Source organism: Danio rerio, chromosome 4 (genome assembly GCF_049306965.1).
Source record: "Danio rerio strain Tuebingen ecotype United States chromosome 4, GRCz12tu, whole genome shotgun sequence".
NCBI classification, from domain to species: Eukaryota; Metazoa; Chordata; class Actinopteri; order Cypriniformes; family Danionidae; genus Danio; species Danio rerio.
The window spans coordinates 32071989-32093077 of record NC_133179.1 but is presented as its reverse complement, the minus strand read 5'-3'; the positions used below and the strand labels follow the sequence as shown (position 1 = coordinate 32093077).

Sequence of the window (21089 nt, the reverse complement as noted above, 5' to 3'; positions counted from 1 at the left end):
CACTGTAATAGCAGATATCTTCTATGAGAATACTGTAGGTCAAATATTGTCAGCTCAGTTAAACTTTTATAATTTTTTGTTTTAAATTTATGTCATGTAGCGCCAGTGCTCAAGAACTCTTTACAAACAGTAGTAGAACAAAAAAAGCAACTACCTTAAGAAGGTAGAGAAAATGGGAGACTAATAATACATAAAATGAATGACAAAAAACATGAGAACAAGTAACAAAAAGAAACTCATTCCTGTCTTTCAATAAGTCCTTGTGCATTTAGGAGAACTACTAGGCAGCACACCCAGGGCTGCATGGACATAATTTAGTATTCTTATTATTAAAAATATTATCAGTATGAAAACAAACCTGTTTGTTCCTGCAGATCTTCCTGTTTGACTGTGAATGTTTCTTCAATCTTCACATCTTCACTCTCCTCTTTAATAAACGCCATCTTTATAACAGTGTGGAGATCAGTCACTTCAGCAGGAGTTTTTCTCTGCGTTTGGACACTTTATCCTGTTTAAAATGAACAAAACGATAAAAAAAAAGTTCTGTTTAAAATAAGTAAAACAATGAACAGAAGCAAAATAGCTTATCTTCAACATTGGCTTCAACAGAAATTAGGTAAAAGAGTAAGTCCGAGCAAGAAACAATATCCACAAATTAAACTGTTACTTCATTTCTTATATGGAGTATACTTAGAATGGAATGACATTATGCTATTTAATAAATAAGTGCTTTAGTCAAACAATAGCCCTCAATTAATGTTAGTGAAATAGTAATACGTTGTTTAAAGGGTTAACATAATATCGTCAACAGCAGCTCCATCATTTAGCTTCGGATGAAAAACCTGAAACTTTAATCAGTCGGTTTATATTTATGTAAAAGCTTTCAAACAAACCTTTCTCTTATTGAATCACAGCGAAGGAGCGGCGCAGCCTTATGACGTCACACGCAACGCCAAAATAAAAGTCTTTTTTTGCTTAGCTTTTTATTGCCAATAAGTGTTGCTGCACACATGACTTATTGATACATTTCTCCCTCGTTTTCCACTTTCACACATGCACAGACACATAAATATTCAGTATTTGGAGTTGATCAAAACCTTTACCCTAAACATTTTTTGGTCACTCTATGAAACGGGTGCCATTTGTGTCCGTAACATTTAATGAGCTGCATGAAGCACAAAAATGTCCTAAAATGTGTTTCCAAAGCTTAAAGTAATTAATTCAAGTGTTCTTGCTAGCATGATATATTAAAATTATTATTATTAAAAAGTATAGTTTTTTAAATACTTTTCTTATGATTACATAGCAAATTGTCCTTGCTGACTAAATTGCATTTGCACCTAAAATGTAACCAAATAATTAACTTTTTTTTCCTCCCAAATTTTTGTTGTTTTGAGGTTTATATGTGTGTTTCTATTTCCATAAGATATAGATTTTTTTGTAAATATTTCATGATTTGTGTGCGTCCCACAGTTTGATTTACCACCCCATCACATTAACTTTCATATATGTATTGTTATAATTTATGTTTTTTTTTCTGTCTTGTTTTTCACCCTCCTCTCCGTTTGCTCAACCCTTAGGTTTCTTATTGGTTTATTATTCTGTCCATCATCATTATGACGTTCTCGGTTCCACCAATCCCAGGACGAGCCGCAAGGATTTAAAGCCCCGACAGACGCGTGTGTGGTGTGCGCTCAGCCTCGGCGTACCGTTTGTGCGCCACGCAATTTGTTTGTGCAAATGCTTTATCTATTTAGTGACATATCTTAGTTACTGTGGTAATTCAAGTTTGCTTGTTGAACTTCGTTGACTTTAAGTAACAATGGTTGTTGTGTGATTCTAAACTAAGCATTGATGGACTTATCCTGTTTGTTTTAGTTTAGACTGCTGTTTTGTTAGATTAGTTTGAGTGTTTTGCCACCTGTGTATTTTGAGTTTTGTAGTTTAATTAGTTTAGTTCGGGTGTCGTATACACTGAAGATCTCTGTTTTTATTTTCTGTTTCTTTTTGATGCCTAGTTTAGACTTTAGATTTAAGGATTGTTTTGTTAATTTCTTTGATTTGGCTTACACTCGTTGTTTTTGTTTAAAGATAATAATTATAAATGTTTTTCTTTTTTTCCCCCCATTTATTATTGTTACATATTGTTTCAATTATTGAGTAAAAAGCTTAAATAAGAGTAATTGATCCTTGCCTCATTCTTGATCTGTCTCAAACATTACACCTGTCTCACTTAAATGTTACAGAATCCAACTTTAACATCATAAACACCTAACATGTATTCTTGCTTTAAATGACATTACAAAAACATAATTGACATAATATGGGCCCTGTACCCTCCAAGACTACAAGCAGGAAATTACAGAAATTCAGTTTTCTTATTTTCTTGTTTTTTCTTGTTAGACAGGGCCCGTCAAGCTCAACCCAACCACCTTGCCATGCAAAACAGATAGGGTAAACTTATTTATTACATTTTATAAAGCAAAGAAGAGTAAATTTTAGATTGAATGAATGCATGCTAAGTGAGGAACTTGACAGGGAGATTTGTGGCCATTTTTGGATGCACTTTACCACCCTGTCACATTTTATTAAGGCATATGATGGGGTGGTTCTGCATCCTATTTGAATGTAAAGATGTATGAAATCAAAGAGGGGCGGATGCAGTGGCGCAGTAGGTAGTGCTGTTGCCTCACAGCAAGAAGGTTGCTGGTTTGAGCCTCGACTTGGTCGATTGACGTTTCTGTTTGGAGTTTGCATGTTCTCCTGTGTTCGTTTGGGTTTTCTCTGGGTGCTCCCGTTTCCCCTACAGTCCAAATACATGTGGTTTAGGTTAATTGGGTAGACTAAATTTTCTGTTGTGTGTATGGATGTTTCCCAGGATGGGTTGCGTCTGGAAGGGCATCTTCTGCATAAAACAAGTGCTGGATAAGTTGTCAGTTCATTTTGCTGTTGCGACCCTGGATTAATAAAGGGACTAAGCCTAAGAAAAAATAAATGAATGAAATCAAAGATTCTAATATAGGGCTGATCGATTAATTCAGTAATTTTCTTTTAATTTAACCCTGTTTGGCCTGTCACACCTGTCATTATCCTTCTCTCAAACATTCATAATGTATCTGTTGTTAATAAAAAATTTTACATTTTATAACATAATTGCAGACAGATTTGTTTCAATCAAGAGTAGCACACAGTTCAGATTAAACATTATTGGACATGCAGTGCTCAGCATTCATTCTTTTTTGGCTTGGTTCCTTTTTTTAATCTGGGGTTACCACAGCAGAATGAACCATCAACTTATCCAGTATATGTTTTACGCAGCGGAAGCCCTTCCATCATGGGAAACACCCATACTCATTCACACACACACACACACACACACACAGACACTAAGGACAATTTAGCTTCCCAATTCACCTATACCATGTGTTTGGACTTGTAGGAGAAAACCTACACCAACATGGGGAGAACATGCAAACTCTACACAGAAATGCAGCCTGATCCAGCCGAGGTGGTCCATCTTACCTCAATGGTCTAATTTTAAATACCCCAAGATAAAAACAATAAAATTTTAACTTCATAAATGACACTGTTTAATGGTTTACACTGGTTAAATTACTGTTAAAACACATTGTCCTTACCACCCTGTTACAGTGAACAACCCCCCTTACAGCAGATGCTACTTCATCACACTGTCATCTTCTTAAAGGTTTATGGAAAAGAAATAAAAAGAATGAAACGTGACATAAATGAATGTTGAATGGTGTTCTTGCATTGTGGGTATAATAATAAAAAATGTAAGTTGATTTGTATTTTTTAAGAGAATTTGTTTTTTCAGTGAAAAAATGAGGCAAAAGAGATGTCAAATTTATTTTTCAAAGTAAAAAAAAATGAATAAACTACAGACTTTCTATTGATATCTGCATATAAGAGGACATTTTATTATTTGGAAAATGTTTTAACTTAAAAAGCTATTTGTTATTTTACTACTGTAATATCATGCATATTGTCCGTAATGGTGTGGAACAAGAGAGCCTCTCTTGCCTAAGGAAAAGCAATATAATTAATAAGGATTTTGTGCCTAAGGTGGGAATAGCTGTTTTGGAGGATGAAGATATCTTTCAAGTTTTAGTTTTTTTTTTTTTTTTTTTTTTTTTAAGTTTGTACTTTATGAGAATTTTGAAAATTGCAATGTGGAAATGGCACTTGTTTCATAGGAATTGTTGTCTTTTATTATCTGTATTCTATGTTTCTTGCCATTCTTTGGCTATATCTTCAGTAATAATGAACTTTACCTTCACTTAAAGAAGCAGTAAAGGGGTAGTTTACATGAAAAAAATCACAATTCTGTCATTTACTCATCCTCAACTTGATCCAAACATGTTTAAGTTTCTTCTGCTAAATGCAAATGAAGATATACTGAAGAATACAGTGGCAAACACACACACACACACACACACACACACACACACACACACACACACACACACACACACACACACACACACACACAAAAATAAAAAAACACTATGCCACTATGGTTCAATGCCACAAAGTGTTGTTGGGACTCGATTACAATTAAAACACTAACATTGACTGTTTTGACAATGTTTTTTTGTTCCTTTTCTGGACTTTAAGCATCTTGGTACTCTCAGATTTCATCTAAAGTGTCTTCATTTGTGTTCTGAAGATAAGCAAAGTTCTCAGGGGATTGGAAAAACAGGGGGCGGACAATGCCAGAGTGCCTGGTGTACACCCTAGACTGCATTAAAACCCTAGAAGCCTATGAAGTAGTAGAAATAGGGAGGTAGATGTCATAATTATGAGGATGAGATTTGGATATTAATAGTAATGTCTTTTAGACCTGCAAATCATCATAAAGTGGATTAAAAAAGTTTTTCAAAATTTTTCTAAAATGTTTAGATTAAAGGTTTTGATCAACTTCAAATACTGTTTATGTGTGTGTGTGTGTGTGTGAGAGAGAGAGAGAGAGAGAGAGAGAGAGAGAGCAGATATAGTGGAAAGTGAAAAACGAGGGAGAAATGTAAATAAGTTATGACTGCTGTGAATCGTAAAAAAAGCTAAAGACTTTTATTTTGGCATGACATATGACGTCATAAGGCTGCGCCACTCCTGCGCTGGGATTCCACTGGAAAAAGGTTTGTGTTTAAAACTTTTACATGAATATAATCCGATTGATTAAAGTTTCAGTTTTTTATACCATATGCTTAATTATGTACCTGCTGTTGACAATATTATTTAAACCCTTTATACAACGTAGTACTATGACTGACAGTAATGAAGATCTATGACTCACAGTAATCAAGGTCTATTGTTTGAATGTATGAAGTTAACAGAAACGTGTGTAATACGTGTTTTAATGAAGTTTTAATTTATTAAATAGCATAATGTCATTCCATTTGAAGTGTACAAGAAATGGATTACTAGTTTTAATCAGGTCATTTTTTCTTGCTTGGACTTTCTCTTCTACTTGATTTAGTTTTGTTAATTACTCTCATACAAAGAAACTGTTGAAGCAAGTGTTGAAGAGAAGTTGTTTTATTTATTTTAAACAGGACATTTTTATTGTTTTGTTAATTTTAAACAGGATAAAGTGTCCAAACGCAGAGAAAAACTCCTGCTGAAGCGACTGATCTCCACACTGTTATAAAGATGGCGTTTATTAAAGAGGAGAGTGAAGATGTGAAGATTGTAGAAACAATTAGAGTCAAACATGAAGATCTGCAGGAACAAACAGGTTGGTTTTCATACTGATATATTTTAATAATAAGAATCCTGAATTAAATCTATCTTGCAGCCCTGAGTGTGCTGCCTAGTTCTCTTAAATCCACATAAGCACTCATTGAAAAACAGGAATGAGTTTATTTCTTGCTACTTGTTCTCATGTCTTTTGTCAATAGTTAAAGTCTGTTTTATATTCGCGCATTCTGACTTTCCCCTTAATAATATAGTTTCATAAAAGTATTATTTGAAAACTCTCAAATAGCGAAATCATATCTGCTTGTTAAGTGGTGACATGGTGGTGGAGTATGTAATACTGTTTCTGGGTCCAAGCCGCCATTCATTTGAGTGGAGAAATCATTCGTTTATGATCACTTTTTATTCATATCACACATTAAAATTAATTTTACATAAAGTCATAGTGTACACAACAATCTCTGGGCTTGCTGCATAACAAAGACCTAAATTTAAACAATTTATAAAAAATGAGTCACTTTCTGGCCATTGGATATTAGACATGGGCATATATATTGCGATTGTAATTTTCAAAAGTATTAAATCGATTTGTAAACGTTTAATATTACCATTTCATGAGTTTTCCCATTCAGTTGAATAGAGTGCTTGGACCCGGAAGCCGCTCCGAGTGACGTCACACTTAAAAAACGGATTAGCAGCCATTGAATATCAAAATACAACAATGTGCACAGTCAAATAAACAGTGTTAATGTTGTTTTCAAGTAACACTTGCATGCTAATTCCGATCGAATATTCAAAGTAACATGGTAAACAGTATAGAGACTTCTAAATGAACGAATGCGCGAATATAAAACCAACTTTACCTCTATTGAGTGTGCTGCCTAGTTCTCCTAAATGCACATAAGCACTCATTAGCTGCATTTCCACTGTCGGGCCAGTGCAAGCCAGGACTTTTATCGGGCCGGGCCAATCGCCTGGGAGGTTGAGCAGTGAGGCCGAAATCATGTCGCGTTTCCACTGTCGGGCTAGCAGCTCACAGCGTGTCACGCAAACCCTGCCCCCAGAACGTCCCCCGAATCAAATGTCACACAACCTTCCCACTTCAGCAGGAATCAGGCAGATAAAGCACACCATCACATCATCCCAAACCATTAAAATAAAGATAATCGAAACAAACAAATGACACGTTACTGTACAGCAGTACATGAAATGTCTCTACACACATGTCTGTGTGTTTCCATTCATCATATTCATTAACTCGCCAACCAACTGTTGGCATCGAAATCGAGTGGTCTCGCCACTAACGGAGGGATCCAGGGCAGGGAGCGCACCAATCCATAATATAAAACCACAGAAATTCTTCATTATTAACTTGGTAGAAAATGTATTTTATAACATCCTCGTTTAGATAGACGCTGTCAAACATTCAGCCCAAATGCTCCGGAGAGACCTGAAACATAAATTTTTCCCTACAGGCCATATGACACTTAATAGGGGATTCCCCTTTACTTAAGGATGTTGCATGTTATATCTTATGTAAAGGAAAGTGTTAAGTATTTTAGCACATACGAGCAAGTAATAAAATATAGCCTATATTTTGTTGTGCTCAGCAGCTATCCACTAATAAAGCTCTTCATGCATAAAAGACAAAAAGATAGCCTAGCCTACAGAAAAAAAGGTCGCCTAGTTTCTGCTTTCACTCACCCAAAAAATGCTCTGTTTGCATGATGTGATTAAAATCATTGTATCCAAATACTTAATAAATAATATTTCAAACCTTCTCCAGTGTTTATTGTTTATAAAAAAGATCTAAAATCTTTTTTTCAGAGGGGCCTTGGTAAAACGAAAGTTTAAAATGGCTTTAAAACGGTTTAATTTATGTATTGTATACATAAATTGGTTTAGCTTTTCATAGTTTTAAATTGGTTTATTTATTTAATGTGATTTTATAATATGCAATATTTGTAATTCTTTCAATTATTTCAATATAGCTTTGGCTATTTTATCTAGAAATGGCACTATTGTTTTGAGCCTACAAAAGTAGACATGAAATTTTTTAAGTTTTATGTCTTTCTGTTTATTCATATTGTGTATTATCTTCAAAATAAATAACAAAAGAAAGAAGCCGCTCGCAGCATCAACAGAGCGGTGAAGTGAGCACACTTTTGTTCGGTCTCACATTAACATACAGGCATCTAAACGTGCACAAACACAACTTTTAAACTTGACAAAAACTCTTGAAAACATTTACTGTCTGCTGTGTTTTTAATATGGTGTAAAGATTATCATGCATTACTGAAACATCGGGGAGGAAAAAGTCACTTATAAATGAAAACTTTATTTATGCAATAGCCTTACATTTAAAAGAGAAACATAAGGGCGATCATTCACAAAAAGACCCCAGCCTATAAGGCTAGATGTTTTCTTTCCCTTATTTATTTATTTGTTTGGCGCATGTACTCATGTGTGATCGGAAAACTATGTCCGCACTCCGCCTCTCCTTTCACTCCGCCCGAAGCCCCAACTGGCCCTCTTTGGGCCCACTTTGGCTCGATTAGGCCCCAGAAGTGACAATGGAAATGCGACTGGCCTTGGCTCACTCTCTTAAGGCGCGATAGGGGAAATGCAGCTATTGAAAGACAGGAATGAGTTTCTTTCGTTACTTGTTCTCATGTCTTATGTCATTATTTTTATGTATTATTTGTCTCCCATTTTCTCCACCTTCTTAAGGTTATTGCTTTTTTTGTTCTATTACTTTTTTTGTTCTTTTTCTTTTACTTTTAAAGAGTTCTTGAGCACTGGCACTATATAAAATAAATAAAAACAATAAATTAAAACAAGTTTAACTGAGCTGGTGATATTTGACCTACAGTATTCTCATACAGTATTCTCATACATACGAAAATATCTGTTATTACGGTGATGGTGTTGGCTTAGTACTTTCCATTTGCATATGTCACGTTGATCACAATTCCCATTTTTTTCATCAACTTTATGGGATTAAACTCGTTTCTAGTAGTTGTTACTAGTTCTCACAGATAGTATTTGAATTACATCATTATTATAAAAACTAATTACCAGGGCTATTTTAAACAGGGTTTCCGCGGGGTCTTAAAATGTCATGAATTCCAAAATCCACATTTCAGGCATTAAAAAAGTCTTAAATTTACTGAAATATTGTGTTGCAGGTCTTAAATTTTTTTCAATTCTTTGTTCATGTTTTGGTACCAAATCTGGCCAAAACCAAAACAGTCACCAACAATCTCAATAAAACTTTAAACGTTTCATTCAAAAAGGTCATTTTAACTCTATCATATTGGTTTAATTATTTTCCTCACAATAACATTTGTTTAAGCGTACTTCATGTATTTATTGCTGAGGACATCGGCCTGGACAGATTTATGTATATAGATTTAGTTTATTATAGTCTTTAAAACATTTGTTTATTTTTTTAATTTAATTTAAATCAAGTGTATCTTGGAAAAAGTGTGTGGATACAAGTAGAGCTTACTTGTTTTACACAATATTTAAAATATTTTGCTAAGAAATATCTAAAACGTTTTAATTTATTATTATTCATTTATTATTTTATTAATAAATGTATTAAATTATAATATTTTTTGATAGGACAAATAAAAATCTTTTTCATCTGGGCCAATTGAAAAATTCCTTAGCCTTATGAGTCTAAAATGGTATAAAAATTCTTACATTTAACTTTGTGAAACCTGCAGAAACCCTGGTTTAAAATACGTCAAAAAACGTGGATGCCCCCAATTTTATGTATGCTGAATGAAATGGACACTAAAATAATTAATTATTATAAAACATTATACAGTAATCTAAACTATATGATGTTGCTGTGGGATGACAGGAGGCAAAACAAACAAATTATAGTTGAACAATAACGTTTAGCAGTGCACTGACTACAACTGGCCAATAAACTAGTCTAAAAATGACATTTGCTGCTTAAGAAATGGATTACAGCTGATGATAAGAAAAAACCCTGGGTCATTCTAATGCTGCATAAACAGAATCCTGGGTTATCTGTAATCATGTTCCACACTGGTCATGCTATACCTGAGGTTAAAAAATAATCCTGGGTGTTCATTAACAGATGTTTTTACATTCCTAAACACCAGGTTAACATTATTTATTTGTATATTTACATTGTCACTGTCCCTGATTGTACAATCAGCAGGTCACCTTTTTAGATGGCATTTCTGCATCTTGTCGGGTATAAAAAAAAATGTCACGACATAGGTCTTCATCTAAGCCTCAGAACATGCACAAAGGAAAGAAAACAAAGACAAAAGTACAAAGCGCAGGAAAAAGGGCACTCCCTGGCCTTTCTCTTAATTGACATCAGCGGAGACTCGTTTCTTGCTGCATTTGCGTATTGTTGACAGACTCAGAATTATTTTATTCGGGTCCACTTTTGTAGTGTTTTCATTCATTTATCTCCTATCGCTATTTCAATGAGCAAACTCGGAGCACTTCACCGGCGGTGACTCTCTTCCCAGGGGATGCTGAGCTCGCCCAGCATACTGAACATTCTGTAACTGTTATATTGCACTTTGTAAAGAAACTGGTCTGGCGGATATAGCGTTTTGTGAAAAAATACATTTTGTAGTAGGCCTAAAATGTACTTTCTTAAATGTTATTAATTGCAGCAATTCACACATAGATTAAGGTACATCTGAACGGTGATTTCCAATATCAAAATCCAAATGTCAAAAAATGGCGCTTATCGGGTTTTGCAACCAAACTCTTCATTTATTTTCTAGTTTGTTTGTTTGTTTTAGATTTTTGTTTCTTTATTTTCCTGATTTCTTTTTTTTTTTTTTTTTTTTTTTACAAATGTCATTTGTACATATTTAGGATAGACTGTAAAGAGGAACGGGAACTGTCAATAAATTACATTTTGCACATGAGTGCTCTGCCATATTCTTTGTTACCTGTATTCCATCATGCCTCGCCACACTCTCCCTTGTGTGGTTTTAAACCTTAATGAGTTTCTTGATTCGGCTGAACACAAAAGATGTGAAAAAACGCTGGCTTTCTTTGTGTTCCAGAAGAAAGAAAATGTTTAAGACCACATGGCGGAGAGTAAATGTTTAGGTCATTTTTGAGAGAAACATCCATGTCATGCTTGTCGCTTTGTGCCTTCATACTGAAGTAAACTTAAAATTTTAATTTTTTTTTTTAAGACCTGATGGTGATGAAAAAAGAGACTCATCAATGGAATGAATTGGAGAAGAAACAGCAGTTTGAGAAACCCCAAGAAATAACGACTGATGAAAAACCCACACTGACTAAAAAGACTTCATCACACAGAAGACCTCGAAAATCCAAATCTGCATGTAATTTCACTTGTCGTCAATGTGGAAACTGCTTCAGCCGAAAACGCACCCTTGAAGTCCACATGAGAATTCACACTGGAGAGAGACCTTTTACCTGTAAAGAGTGTGGGAAGAGTTACAGTCAAAAATCAAACTTTAATGTTCACATGAGAGTTCACACTGGAGAAAGGCCGTACTCATGCCAACAGTGTGGGAAAAGCTTCTATAATACAGGAAACCTTGCAGTGCACATGAGAATTCATACTGGGGAGAAGCCTTACTCCTGCCATCAGTGTGGAAGGAGTTTTAACCAAAATGGCACCCTTGAAATCCACATGAGAACTCACACTGGAGAGAAACCTTTCATATGCACAGAGTGTGGTGAAGGTTTCATATGTCAAAGCGCACTCAATTATCACATGATAAGTCACAGCAGAGAGAAGCCATTTCCATGTGATCAGTGTGGAAAGAGCTTCATATGTAAAGCTAGCCTCATGAACCACATGAATGGTCACACTGGAACCATAGTGATGTGATCAGTGTGGAGAGAGTCTCACATGTACAGACTCCAATAAGAAACACAAGATGATACACTAAGGAGAGGATTGTTGTAGATGCAGTGAGTGTGGAAAGGACTTTAATCATAAAAGAAGCCTCAACACTCACATGAAACTTCACAATGGAGAGCAGAGTCCTCAAAATTGAGACCTTAGGTATTCATTACTTACAATTTAAGGCAACCAGTTTGTGTGTGTGTATTTATATGAAACATTTGAATTTTTCTTTTATTAGGTAGCCTACTATGTTGGGTGTGCAGTCTGAAACAATTACAATGACATATCATAAAAAGGCTTCTTTATTTTACTCTTAGTATGTCTATACCTCATCTTTGCTATGACTTCACATGTAAATCACTTGCGCTTCATCTGCGTCTGCTTACTGCACAAGCTGAACACTCCCCTGCCCCCCAATTCCATGTAATGTAACCATTGTGAGGGTGCAGGCGAGATGTCATTTTTTGAGAGACACTCAAATACATCACGTACACTGTGTGCAACATCTATAAGTCATGTAAATCAAACTAAAATAAACATCATTTGATTATATGGTTTGGAATTGGATGTTTTATGAGATTATTTAAATTTTTTTGTGATTATTTTGCATTTCATTAAGAATTTTGCAGGATCTCAAAAATTAGCATCTCTGTTGATTTTGTGTTGGATTCTGCTTTAAAAATAGTTGTTATAACATGTATTAAAAATTTAATAGACCTAATGCTTTTAATTTGTGTAAATTTACTCCACTTATCTTTTTAAGTGCATTAAAATACATACAAAAGTAATACGCAGGGTTTTTTTTTTATTCAAATTTCCTTTCAAAATACAACAAAACAAAGCAAAAACTGCGTAATACACCTTAAAAATCAGTTTGCCTACTTTTCTCATATGTGCGTCTACTTAAACAAGAGCTAATAACCTTGACCCCAGTTTTAAATGCTTAAAACTCACAAAATATGTTGTTAATACCTCTGAAAGAACATGAGAACATGAAAGCTTGTTTTAACATCTGGACTTAAAGCGATAGTTCACCTAAACATGACAATTTACTCACCCTCAAGTTAAGTGGTTCTTTTTTCTGTTGAACACAAAAGAAGATATTTTGAAAAAATGTAACCATTGATTTGGTTAAAGTGACAAAAACCATGGAAGTCAATGGTTGCAGGTTTCTAGATTTTTTCCAAATTATCTTTGTTTGAGTTCAACAGAAGGATAAAACTCAAACCGATTTGGATAAAGTGAAGGATGAGTAAAAGATGACAGAATATAAATTTTTCTTTGTTTGAACTATCTTTTTAAGCACAAGAACATATTGTAGAACACAATGTACACTTACGTAAGTGAAAATGTGTTCATATGACTTCACAGAATAAATTTTTGCTGTTGTGAATAAAAGTACATAAACTGAACAAAATTTCACTTTGTGCCTTTTTCCAAAATACAATGAGAAACAAATTAGGGCTGCAACAACTAATCCTTTAAAATCGCTTACTAAATCATTGGCAACGAGTTTATTAATCAATTTGTTGTGTCATGTGACATGGAAACGTTTGATTATTAAAAAAACTTTGAGCGGCGAGCAGTATGAACGCACTCTGCATCTGTTGTGCACTGATGCAGTTCGGCGCCTTATAGACAGGATGAAGCAAAAGCACAAGCGGAGGTACTGTTAGAGGAAAGATAGATACATGGCGAAGGTGTAAGGGTCTGTCTATTATTCAACCTGATTACTTTATGTGTTGTGATTTGGTCTAATTTAGATCGATTAACCTAATAATAAATTCTTATTTTCAGTTATTGGTTCATCTTTTACCTGAAGTCGCTTAGAGTCAGTATGCTGGCCAGTTACATCTGCTCACGGACACATCCTCACTTGTTCTGGTTCTTGGATAAGAGGATATAACTGTAGACTAATTTCTTTTAAAGGTGCAGTAGGTGATCTTCCACAATGCTAACAGCTTAGCATAATTCTCTGAATCAAAGTCTCTCCTCTGCCGTCCAGAGCCATGTCTCCTGAAACAGGACCACACTGCCCTCTGCCTCCACTCTGCTCTCCTCCACCTCAGCAATTTCCTCCACGATGCTGAAGGGGCCCGTGGTACGATAGATGCACCCTTCACTCTCCCGCGTCATGATGTTCCTGAAGACGTAGGATCTGAAGCATTTAGCCGTATTGACGTAGGTGTCCCAAAGCGTCAGCTTAATTTCACCAGTGAAATCGCTAACCCACAACTCCTTCAGCTTGCAGTCAGTGCCGTTCGCGCTGACCACCTTGCTCATGATTCCGTCTCGTCGAACCCGAGGGCGCACTTCTTCCACCTATAACACCAAACAAAGGTTAAGTGCGCTGTCCGCTTTGCAGTTGCCTCAACAAACTGCAACAAGACTCTCACCTTTTGCCCATGACCAAGCGCCTTGACCTCGGCAACGGTCATCTTCTTGCTGTCTGGAGGTGTGCAGTGCAGAAACGGCTCCACCAGCCTCCACGCTGGTGCTCGCGGAGCAGATGACGTCGAACCCGTGCGGATCTGAGAAACTTAAACAGAAAGCAAGAGCGCCGTTAGTCAAATCTAGTCAGCGATGCCACAGCACAAGTGGTGCTGCTGTCAAGACTGATCTGCGAGAAGGGTGAGGCCGGGCTTACTAAGGCTGTGTCGGACGTTGCGCAGACATACATCGTTGCTGCTTCTCTTGGCTCGGTTGAACACAGCTTGCTTCTCTAGGGCGAACACCACCTCTCTGTGATATTTCTCTCTGGTGCTCTGAATCATTGCGGTGAAAAAAAAGGCTGTTTCGCTTTAACAGGACTGGCCATGTTGCTATGCCGTTGTAAGCTGGATGAATGAAGTTGACCAAGACCAGTGCTCTGCCGCTTATGCCGAGTTCAGACTGCATGATTTTCAAACTATTCTGTCACAGATGTTTTCACACTGCATGACTATCTGGGCTAGCGTTTCGTCGCTGCTTTGTTTACACTGCAAGATAGATCGGCGACAGGGACATTCACATTGCATGACTTTACTATAGGAAGAATCTCCGTCAATCTTCCGTTCAAACTACGTTTCACAGCCAAAAACATGTAGTATATCTTTTATTATTAACTACATAATGAGAACGAAGCCTTTAATGGGGTAGAACACGTACATGTTTGCTCACCTGGGTTTAAAGGGAATTAGCCATTTCTCCTCAACGTTGATAATAAACTAATTTCTTTCTGTATGAAACGTCAAACAGACACAGTTGCTCCTGAGTCCTGTCAAACCTCCACTAGTTTCCCCTACATTTCGTGGGTCCAAATAAACCTGAAAATGAGCGCCTTTAACTTCCCTCCAGCCTCCCGCTGGCCTGCAGCATGTATACACACAAGCACACGCAAGTGAAAGCTGCTCTCTCATTGGCTGTAGGCGATCGCTGATGTTATTTTCAGTCAAAACTCAATTCACACGGCATGATTTGAAACGCTGACAGCTCCAGATATTTAGCATGCCAAATATCTCACAGGCATCGGTGACTCATCGGCGATTCTCTCAGATCGCGTCTTTTATCATTCATACTGTGTGATTGTCACTCACGTGCACGAGCAGCGATTTGCCTGTGATTTCAGGCATTTGTCGGCGATTTCTCAAAACCTGTCGGCGAGCCAAAATCGGGGCTAAAATCACGCAGTCTGAACTAGGCATTATATTTGAGTAAACGGCGCAGGGGGTGAATTTTTATAGGCAACCCACCTCCCGTATGCAAATGAAAGCCAATGGAATGTTGACAAAGCCTCTTTGATTGGCTCTCACAGAGCTGCAGAAATCACCCTAAGCGCAAACCTATTAACAGCCTAATGCTTTTACGGTTAAATCTATGGCCACAAGTAGCCATGCATAATATAGCTTTAGGTAATTATTTTTTATAATGAATACCATTGTTATTCTCGCATTTCCAAGTGTTAAAGAGGGGTGGATGCCTCCTCTAACTTGAATATTGTGCAGATGTCTTGTGTTTTCCCTATTAAAGACAAAGACATGCCAAACCACTATAACAGCATATAGCAAACATAACACACACAGACACACAAATAAGTAAGAAATATATTTCATATTTTCAAAAATTTATTTGATATTTTAAGGAATGTATTTGTTATTTGACGTTTTAATATTCGCTCAGCCTTGGGTGACTACAGGCCTATATACACCAGCAATACAGACCACCCTTTTCATTTTGAATAGGCCTCGGCAATGGTCACTTGGAATTTCTGTGTTTGCACGTTCTCCCCGTGTTCGCCTGGGTTCCTCCGGGTGATCCGATTTCCCCAACAAGTCCAAGGACACGTGATCAGGTGAATTGGGTATGCTAAAATTGACCGTAGTGTATGTGTGTGAATGAGTGTGCATGGATGTTTCCCATTGATGGGTTGCAGCAGGAAAGGCATCCGCTGCATATAATATATGGTGGATTAGTTGATGGTTTATTCCACAGGGGTGACCCCAGATTAATAAAGGGACTAAGCCAAAAAGAAAATGAATAAATGAGCAAAGTTCAGCACAAAATACTGCAAGATGTTTTAAATATAACAAAAACAATGAAATTGAAAGTTCAATGCAAAGAGAGACCTTGGTTTTTACAGAGTTAGCTTAGCAAAGCCTACAATGAACAAATTTTGGGGACTGCAAAAAATACTTCCGGCCCTTGTGAGATCACAAAGGTTCGTTTACTGCGCACACACACTGTGCAGCTAAGGGCCGTTGCCAGAGGCGCTGCAACGTTACAGCAGAGGGAGAAAATGCCATCCTGCTGTTTTCAAAGAGCTTCTCTGTTTCTGTATTTGGGCTTCCAAATGACACGACACAAACATAAAAGTGCTTACAGTTCAATATTAATTATGTTTCAGAGAATTATAAAATACATAGCAAGCATGATTTGACAAAACAGCTTCCAGAATCTCCCAGTTCAGTGCTGGATTCGGTTAAAATCACCTCAAAGATGGAGCAACTACAAGGAGACGCTGTGAACTCTGAGCCACGACCTGCAAGTGTTTTTATTTGTTAAAATTAATCTTGACATGTACAGTGTCTAGCCTTAATTGTATGTTGTATCAAAGATGTAAACGGGAAATGATGTTTGCCACCGCCAGAGGTGGGTAGTAACGAGTTACATTTACTTTGTTACATTTACTTGAGTAAAATTATTGGGTAACGAGTACTTTTTGAGTATATTTAAATATGTGTACTTTTACTCAAGTAAATTATTAGAGAAAAATCATTACTCTTCGCTACATTTTGCAGCGTTCCTCCGTTACTGTCAAATGATAATAAAAATTATCCATATGTATTGTTTGCAAATATTGCAAGGCGCCCCATTGGAGAGGTTGTGTCGCGAGAGGTTGCTATAGAGACACGCCTCCTGCTTTCTGTTAGGGCGGGCGCAGCCGCGCCTGTGTGTGTTGAATGATGGCTGACGAAGGAGATGTGCGAGTTATACTGCGGTCACGCCATGGCCATTTGTGGTTCCAAGAAGGACGATCATACTATCTGTGTAGTGAGTTTATCGGACCAGTTCACCCAGCCTTAAGTTTAGTCTGTTTTCACTCCAAGGTCTCAAACAACAATAATCTGATAATGCGATGCACGCTGTACATTGAACTGATATCGAACATGAATTCCAGCTCCAACCTGACAAAAGTAGTTATAAGTGTCAAAATTATCCCATTTTGAACCTTATTCATGGTAACTATGCAGGCCCATAGCCAGAGGGGTTCGGGTGGTTGGAAAAACTCACTCCTCAATGACAAAGGTCCAGAATTTGTCCCATACATGAGCTCATTTGTCTTATTTTGACTGCTATATCATCATAAATAGTGAAATTAATACTTTAAAAAAGGCTTTAAGACCAAGCAGAATGCTATATTAAAATTAATATGAAAACTAATTTGACTAATTTTGTTATCAATGAATTTTCAATCAAATCAAATGTACTTCTTTACAAGAGAGGCTAGAAAAATTCTGACTCAGTTGAATGTTCTGGCCAGTTTATATGCTAAAGCTACAATAGGCTGCAGTTTTTAATTTAAACCTCAACAGATTCCTATTTTTTCTAACAATTTATGATCTAATACATTTGTATTTTAAAAATATGTATATACATTTTTCTTTATTCTAAATCTTTAGGAAATATTTTGGTACATTAAAGGTGCAGTAGGTGATTGTCTTCAGAAACATTTTTTGTTGTGCTGGTTGAAAGTCTCTTCACAGTCCAATAGTAATGATTACAGTAAATGATCTAAATGTGTTAATATGTATTTTTATATTCTGGGTAAGGCATAACACTAAAAATGTTTATCCAATTAATTAGAGTCGGACCGACATCTCCCATGATTCTGATTAGCAGCTCAGACTGTCTGTCAGCAAATGTTGATTCGAACCTCTGCACAAATCCGCCATTAGTGCGTGCCCGTCTGCATAAGCGGACGCGCGGTCACGAGACAGACCGGGAGAAATCAAATGCTGAATTGAAACTTTTAAAAACCTGGATCACTATTAGAGTTACTTTAGCACGCTGGAGGAAGGACGAAACCATGGCTAAAGTAATACTGTAAGACAGGTAATGTTCTGTTTTAAAACTAAGCTTATGTTAGATTGTGTTCTGTTATGAATGACTTATATGCACAGACGTGTTGTTCAGCCACTGAAATCTCCCGGTAAAAGATTGAGGTGATTATTTTCCGTTTCATAAGGTCCTTTTACAGCAACTATAATGTAGATTTATATTTAGTTTAACAACAAAACATCAGTAAATAGCACTATTCCGCCTAACCTGCTTTATTGAGCTGAGGTTGCTTTTATATTCACATTGGGTCATTTTTGAACAATGACAGCCTTCCTATACTGTTTACCATGCTACTTTGAATATTCGCTCTGAAATAGCATGCAAGTGTGGCTATTGGCTAAGTAATAAATGTAATTCCTTTAATTTACTCTTATTCCATAAGAATATTTTTCAGGGTCTTAATATTTATTCTTTAATTCTTTCTTTCTTTCTTTTTTTTTTTTTTTACATATTCTTATGTAAAAGATTCACATTTATGCAACCAATAGTTAATAAATTAGTCATTTATTTCCATACTTACTGTTGCTGACTTTTTCTCAGTTTGATCTAGCCGTTCATACATTCCACTCAATGAAATAGGTAAAAGTAAAGTATTCATGAATTGTGCTGATATTGGATTTGTATCGGTATCGGTTTTTACTCAAGGCTTCAATATCGGTATCGTATCGGAAGTTAAAATGTTGTATCGGGACATGCCTAAACATAACAACCTTTACCTCATCCATGGTTAAACCAACAACTAATGAAATACCATTGTGAACATTATAAATCCCACCACCACCATTCTTGTTGAAAGACACTGAATAGACAGAATAAATACAAATAATACTTCAAAGAACTGTTCTAAACTTCTTCTGAAAGAACTCCTTTCTAATGCACAGAATTCCAAAAAATAAAATTAACTAAATAAATGTGCGGGACACAAAAATACGTACTTTCCTTTTAAGGGAGCGGCTGTTAGTGACGACGGCGCTAGGAGTGCATTACAGAGGGCTCTATTTTGACGGTGCGTGCGCAAAACGGAAAGCGCAGGGGTGCAAACGCTTTCAGGGCGTGTCAGAATCCATATTTGCTAATTTAAGGACGGGAAAATCCGCTTTGCGCCGTGGCGCATTGTCTAAAAGGGTTGAGTTTATTTTCTTATTGAGTTATAGGTGTGTTTTGAGAATAAACTAATCAGAGTCTCATCTCCCATTCCCTTTAAGAGCCGCAGCTGCGTCGCTCCATAAGCATTTGCTATTTACATGACATAAAGTAAGTGGAAGTGGAAAAACTGAGGATTTCACAAGCAAACAGTTTACAGCCTTTTTTTATTTTACAGAAAACAGTTAAACAGAGCATCTACCGCTCAAGAATGAGAGATAGAAAAAATCTACTTTCACTTTCACTCTCGTGGATAGGGAAGTCTTTACGCACAGATATCAATTAGCCTATACATAATTTATTTTGTTTGTTAAGCGCAAATATTTGTTTCAAAACTATTTCTAAATTCAGTTCTAATTTCCAGCAAATGAATAAATGAATAATAATAGCAAAATGTGCTCAAAAACCTAAGTTATATCCTAAAACACCTGCTGTGCCCCATATGGTCTAAAACCTGACAGGTGGGCAAATCTAAGCTTGTTTTTAATAAAACAAATATAAATATGGATATAATAAATAATACTGCTAATAATAATAACATTATACAAAAGCAAATTGTTATGAATGAACTGAAAAAGCCTCCCTAGATAAAGAAGGCATAAAAGCAGTGTTTTTTCATATTTATGTAGGCTAGGAAATAATATGTTTTGTAATATTTTAATCCTTTATATTTAAATTTTATATCTATTCTTATTATATCCTATTTATATATATCCTTAATATTAAAATTTTTTCATATGTAAAGATATTTGCGTAATGCTCTTGTGTGTAGGCCATTAAGCAGTGTGTAAGCCAGGCGCAACTCTGCGCTGGAGTTTAGACCGGGTTCGTTTTGGTCTAATGAAAAATCTATTATAGTTTCTCAAATTAGCAACGCGCCCGCAGTGCACCTCAGAACGCCTTACTTTTTAGACCAGAACCTATGGGCGCACAAATGAGCGCAAATGCATTTGCTATTTAAAGAGCGTGGCGAAACGCCTTAAAATGACTCTTGCGCCAAGCTTAAAGTAGCAAACAGGTATTGCGCCGCGCCTTGCGCCACATTGCGCGGGTGTATGATAGGGCCCAGAGATGTGCTATTTGAGCAGTGCATGAGAGACGAAGGAAATAGTGTATCATCCAAGGTTAAATCCATTATTTACGCGAGTACGTATGATGATATTCACTTCTCAGGATTCTCAGTAAAACAGAATTCGGTAAGTGTTAGATGTAATGTCTAAGTGCATAATGTATTTGAATTGAGTGCATAATGCTGTTTGTATATTGACATTTGATTTACGTGTTGCATTGTTTAATTTATATGACGAAAATGCTCACAGTCATTCTATGTTTATGTGTAGGGTGCCACTACCATGTTTGTGTGATCCTAAAGACTATGATTTCACCCTAAAAGTGTGCCCTAACACTCTAAATAGTTTTATATTCTGAATAATTGGCACTTTATTTGAGTTTCGTTCTGGGTTTTTTCTTTTGAACCGCTTTTCGGAGTTTAAGCAATAGTAGCGACCCCGTGTGGTGAATTTGAGTATTATCTTGAATGTTAGTTGGGTGATATTAAATTATTGTTATTATAGTGACCCCGTGTGGTGAATTTGAGTATTATTTTGGATGTAAGTTTAGTGATATTAAATCATCACCTTTTATTTGTTGAACCATTGATAAAAACCTGTTATTTGTTGAACCTTTGATTTAGAAAATGTTAAAAATTGCTTAAGATCACAACCAAGAAAATTCAAATAAG

General features: G+C 36.2%; 2 protein-coding genes across 6 annotated transcripts in view; one reads left to right on the top strand and one right to left on the bottom strand.

The window, feature by feature from the left end:
* The window catches only part of LOC137490091 (uncharacterized), a 392659-nt gene extending 391715 nt beyond the window's left edge, over positions 1-944 (bottom strand). For 3 of the 5 annotated variants that reach the window (XM_073947773.1, XM_073947777.1, XM_073947775.1), the window contains exons 1-2: positions 778-944; positions 359-508 (exon numbers count right to left, since the gene is read on the bottom strand). In XM_073947773.1, the coding sequence (XP_073803874.1) occupies positions 359-443 (85 nt within the window). In that variant the 5' untranslated portion in view covers positions 444-508; positions 778-944. The remainder of the gene's footprint in view (positions 1-358; positions 509-777) is intronic. The other 2 variants (XM_073947776.1, XM_068219807.1) reach the window with 1 other exon arrangement.
* Positions 945-5141: 4197 nt separating this feature from the next.
* Positions 5142-12160, top strand: zgc:174315. The gene is given in 3 exon segments (NM_001114445.1): positions 5142-5156; positions 5606-5755; positions 10923-12160. Coding segments are annotated over 2 exon segments (753 nt in total). The 5' UTR covers positions 5142-5156; positions 5606-5670; the 3' UTR covers positions 11591-12160.
* Positions 12161-21089: the final 8929 nt, after the last annotated feature.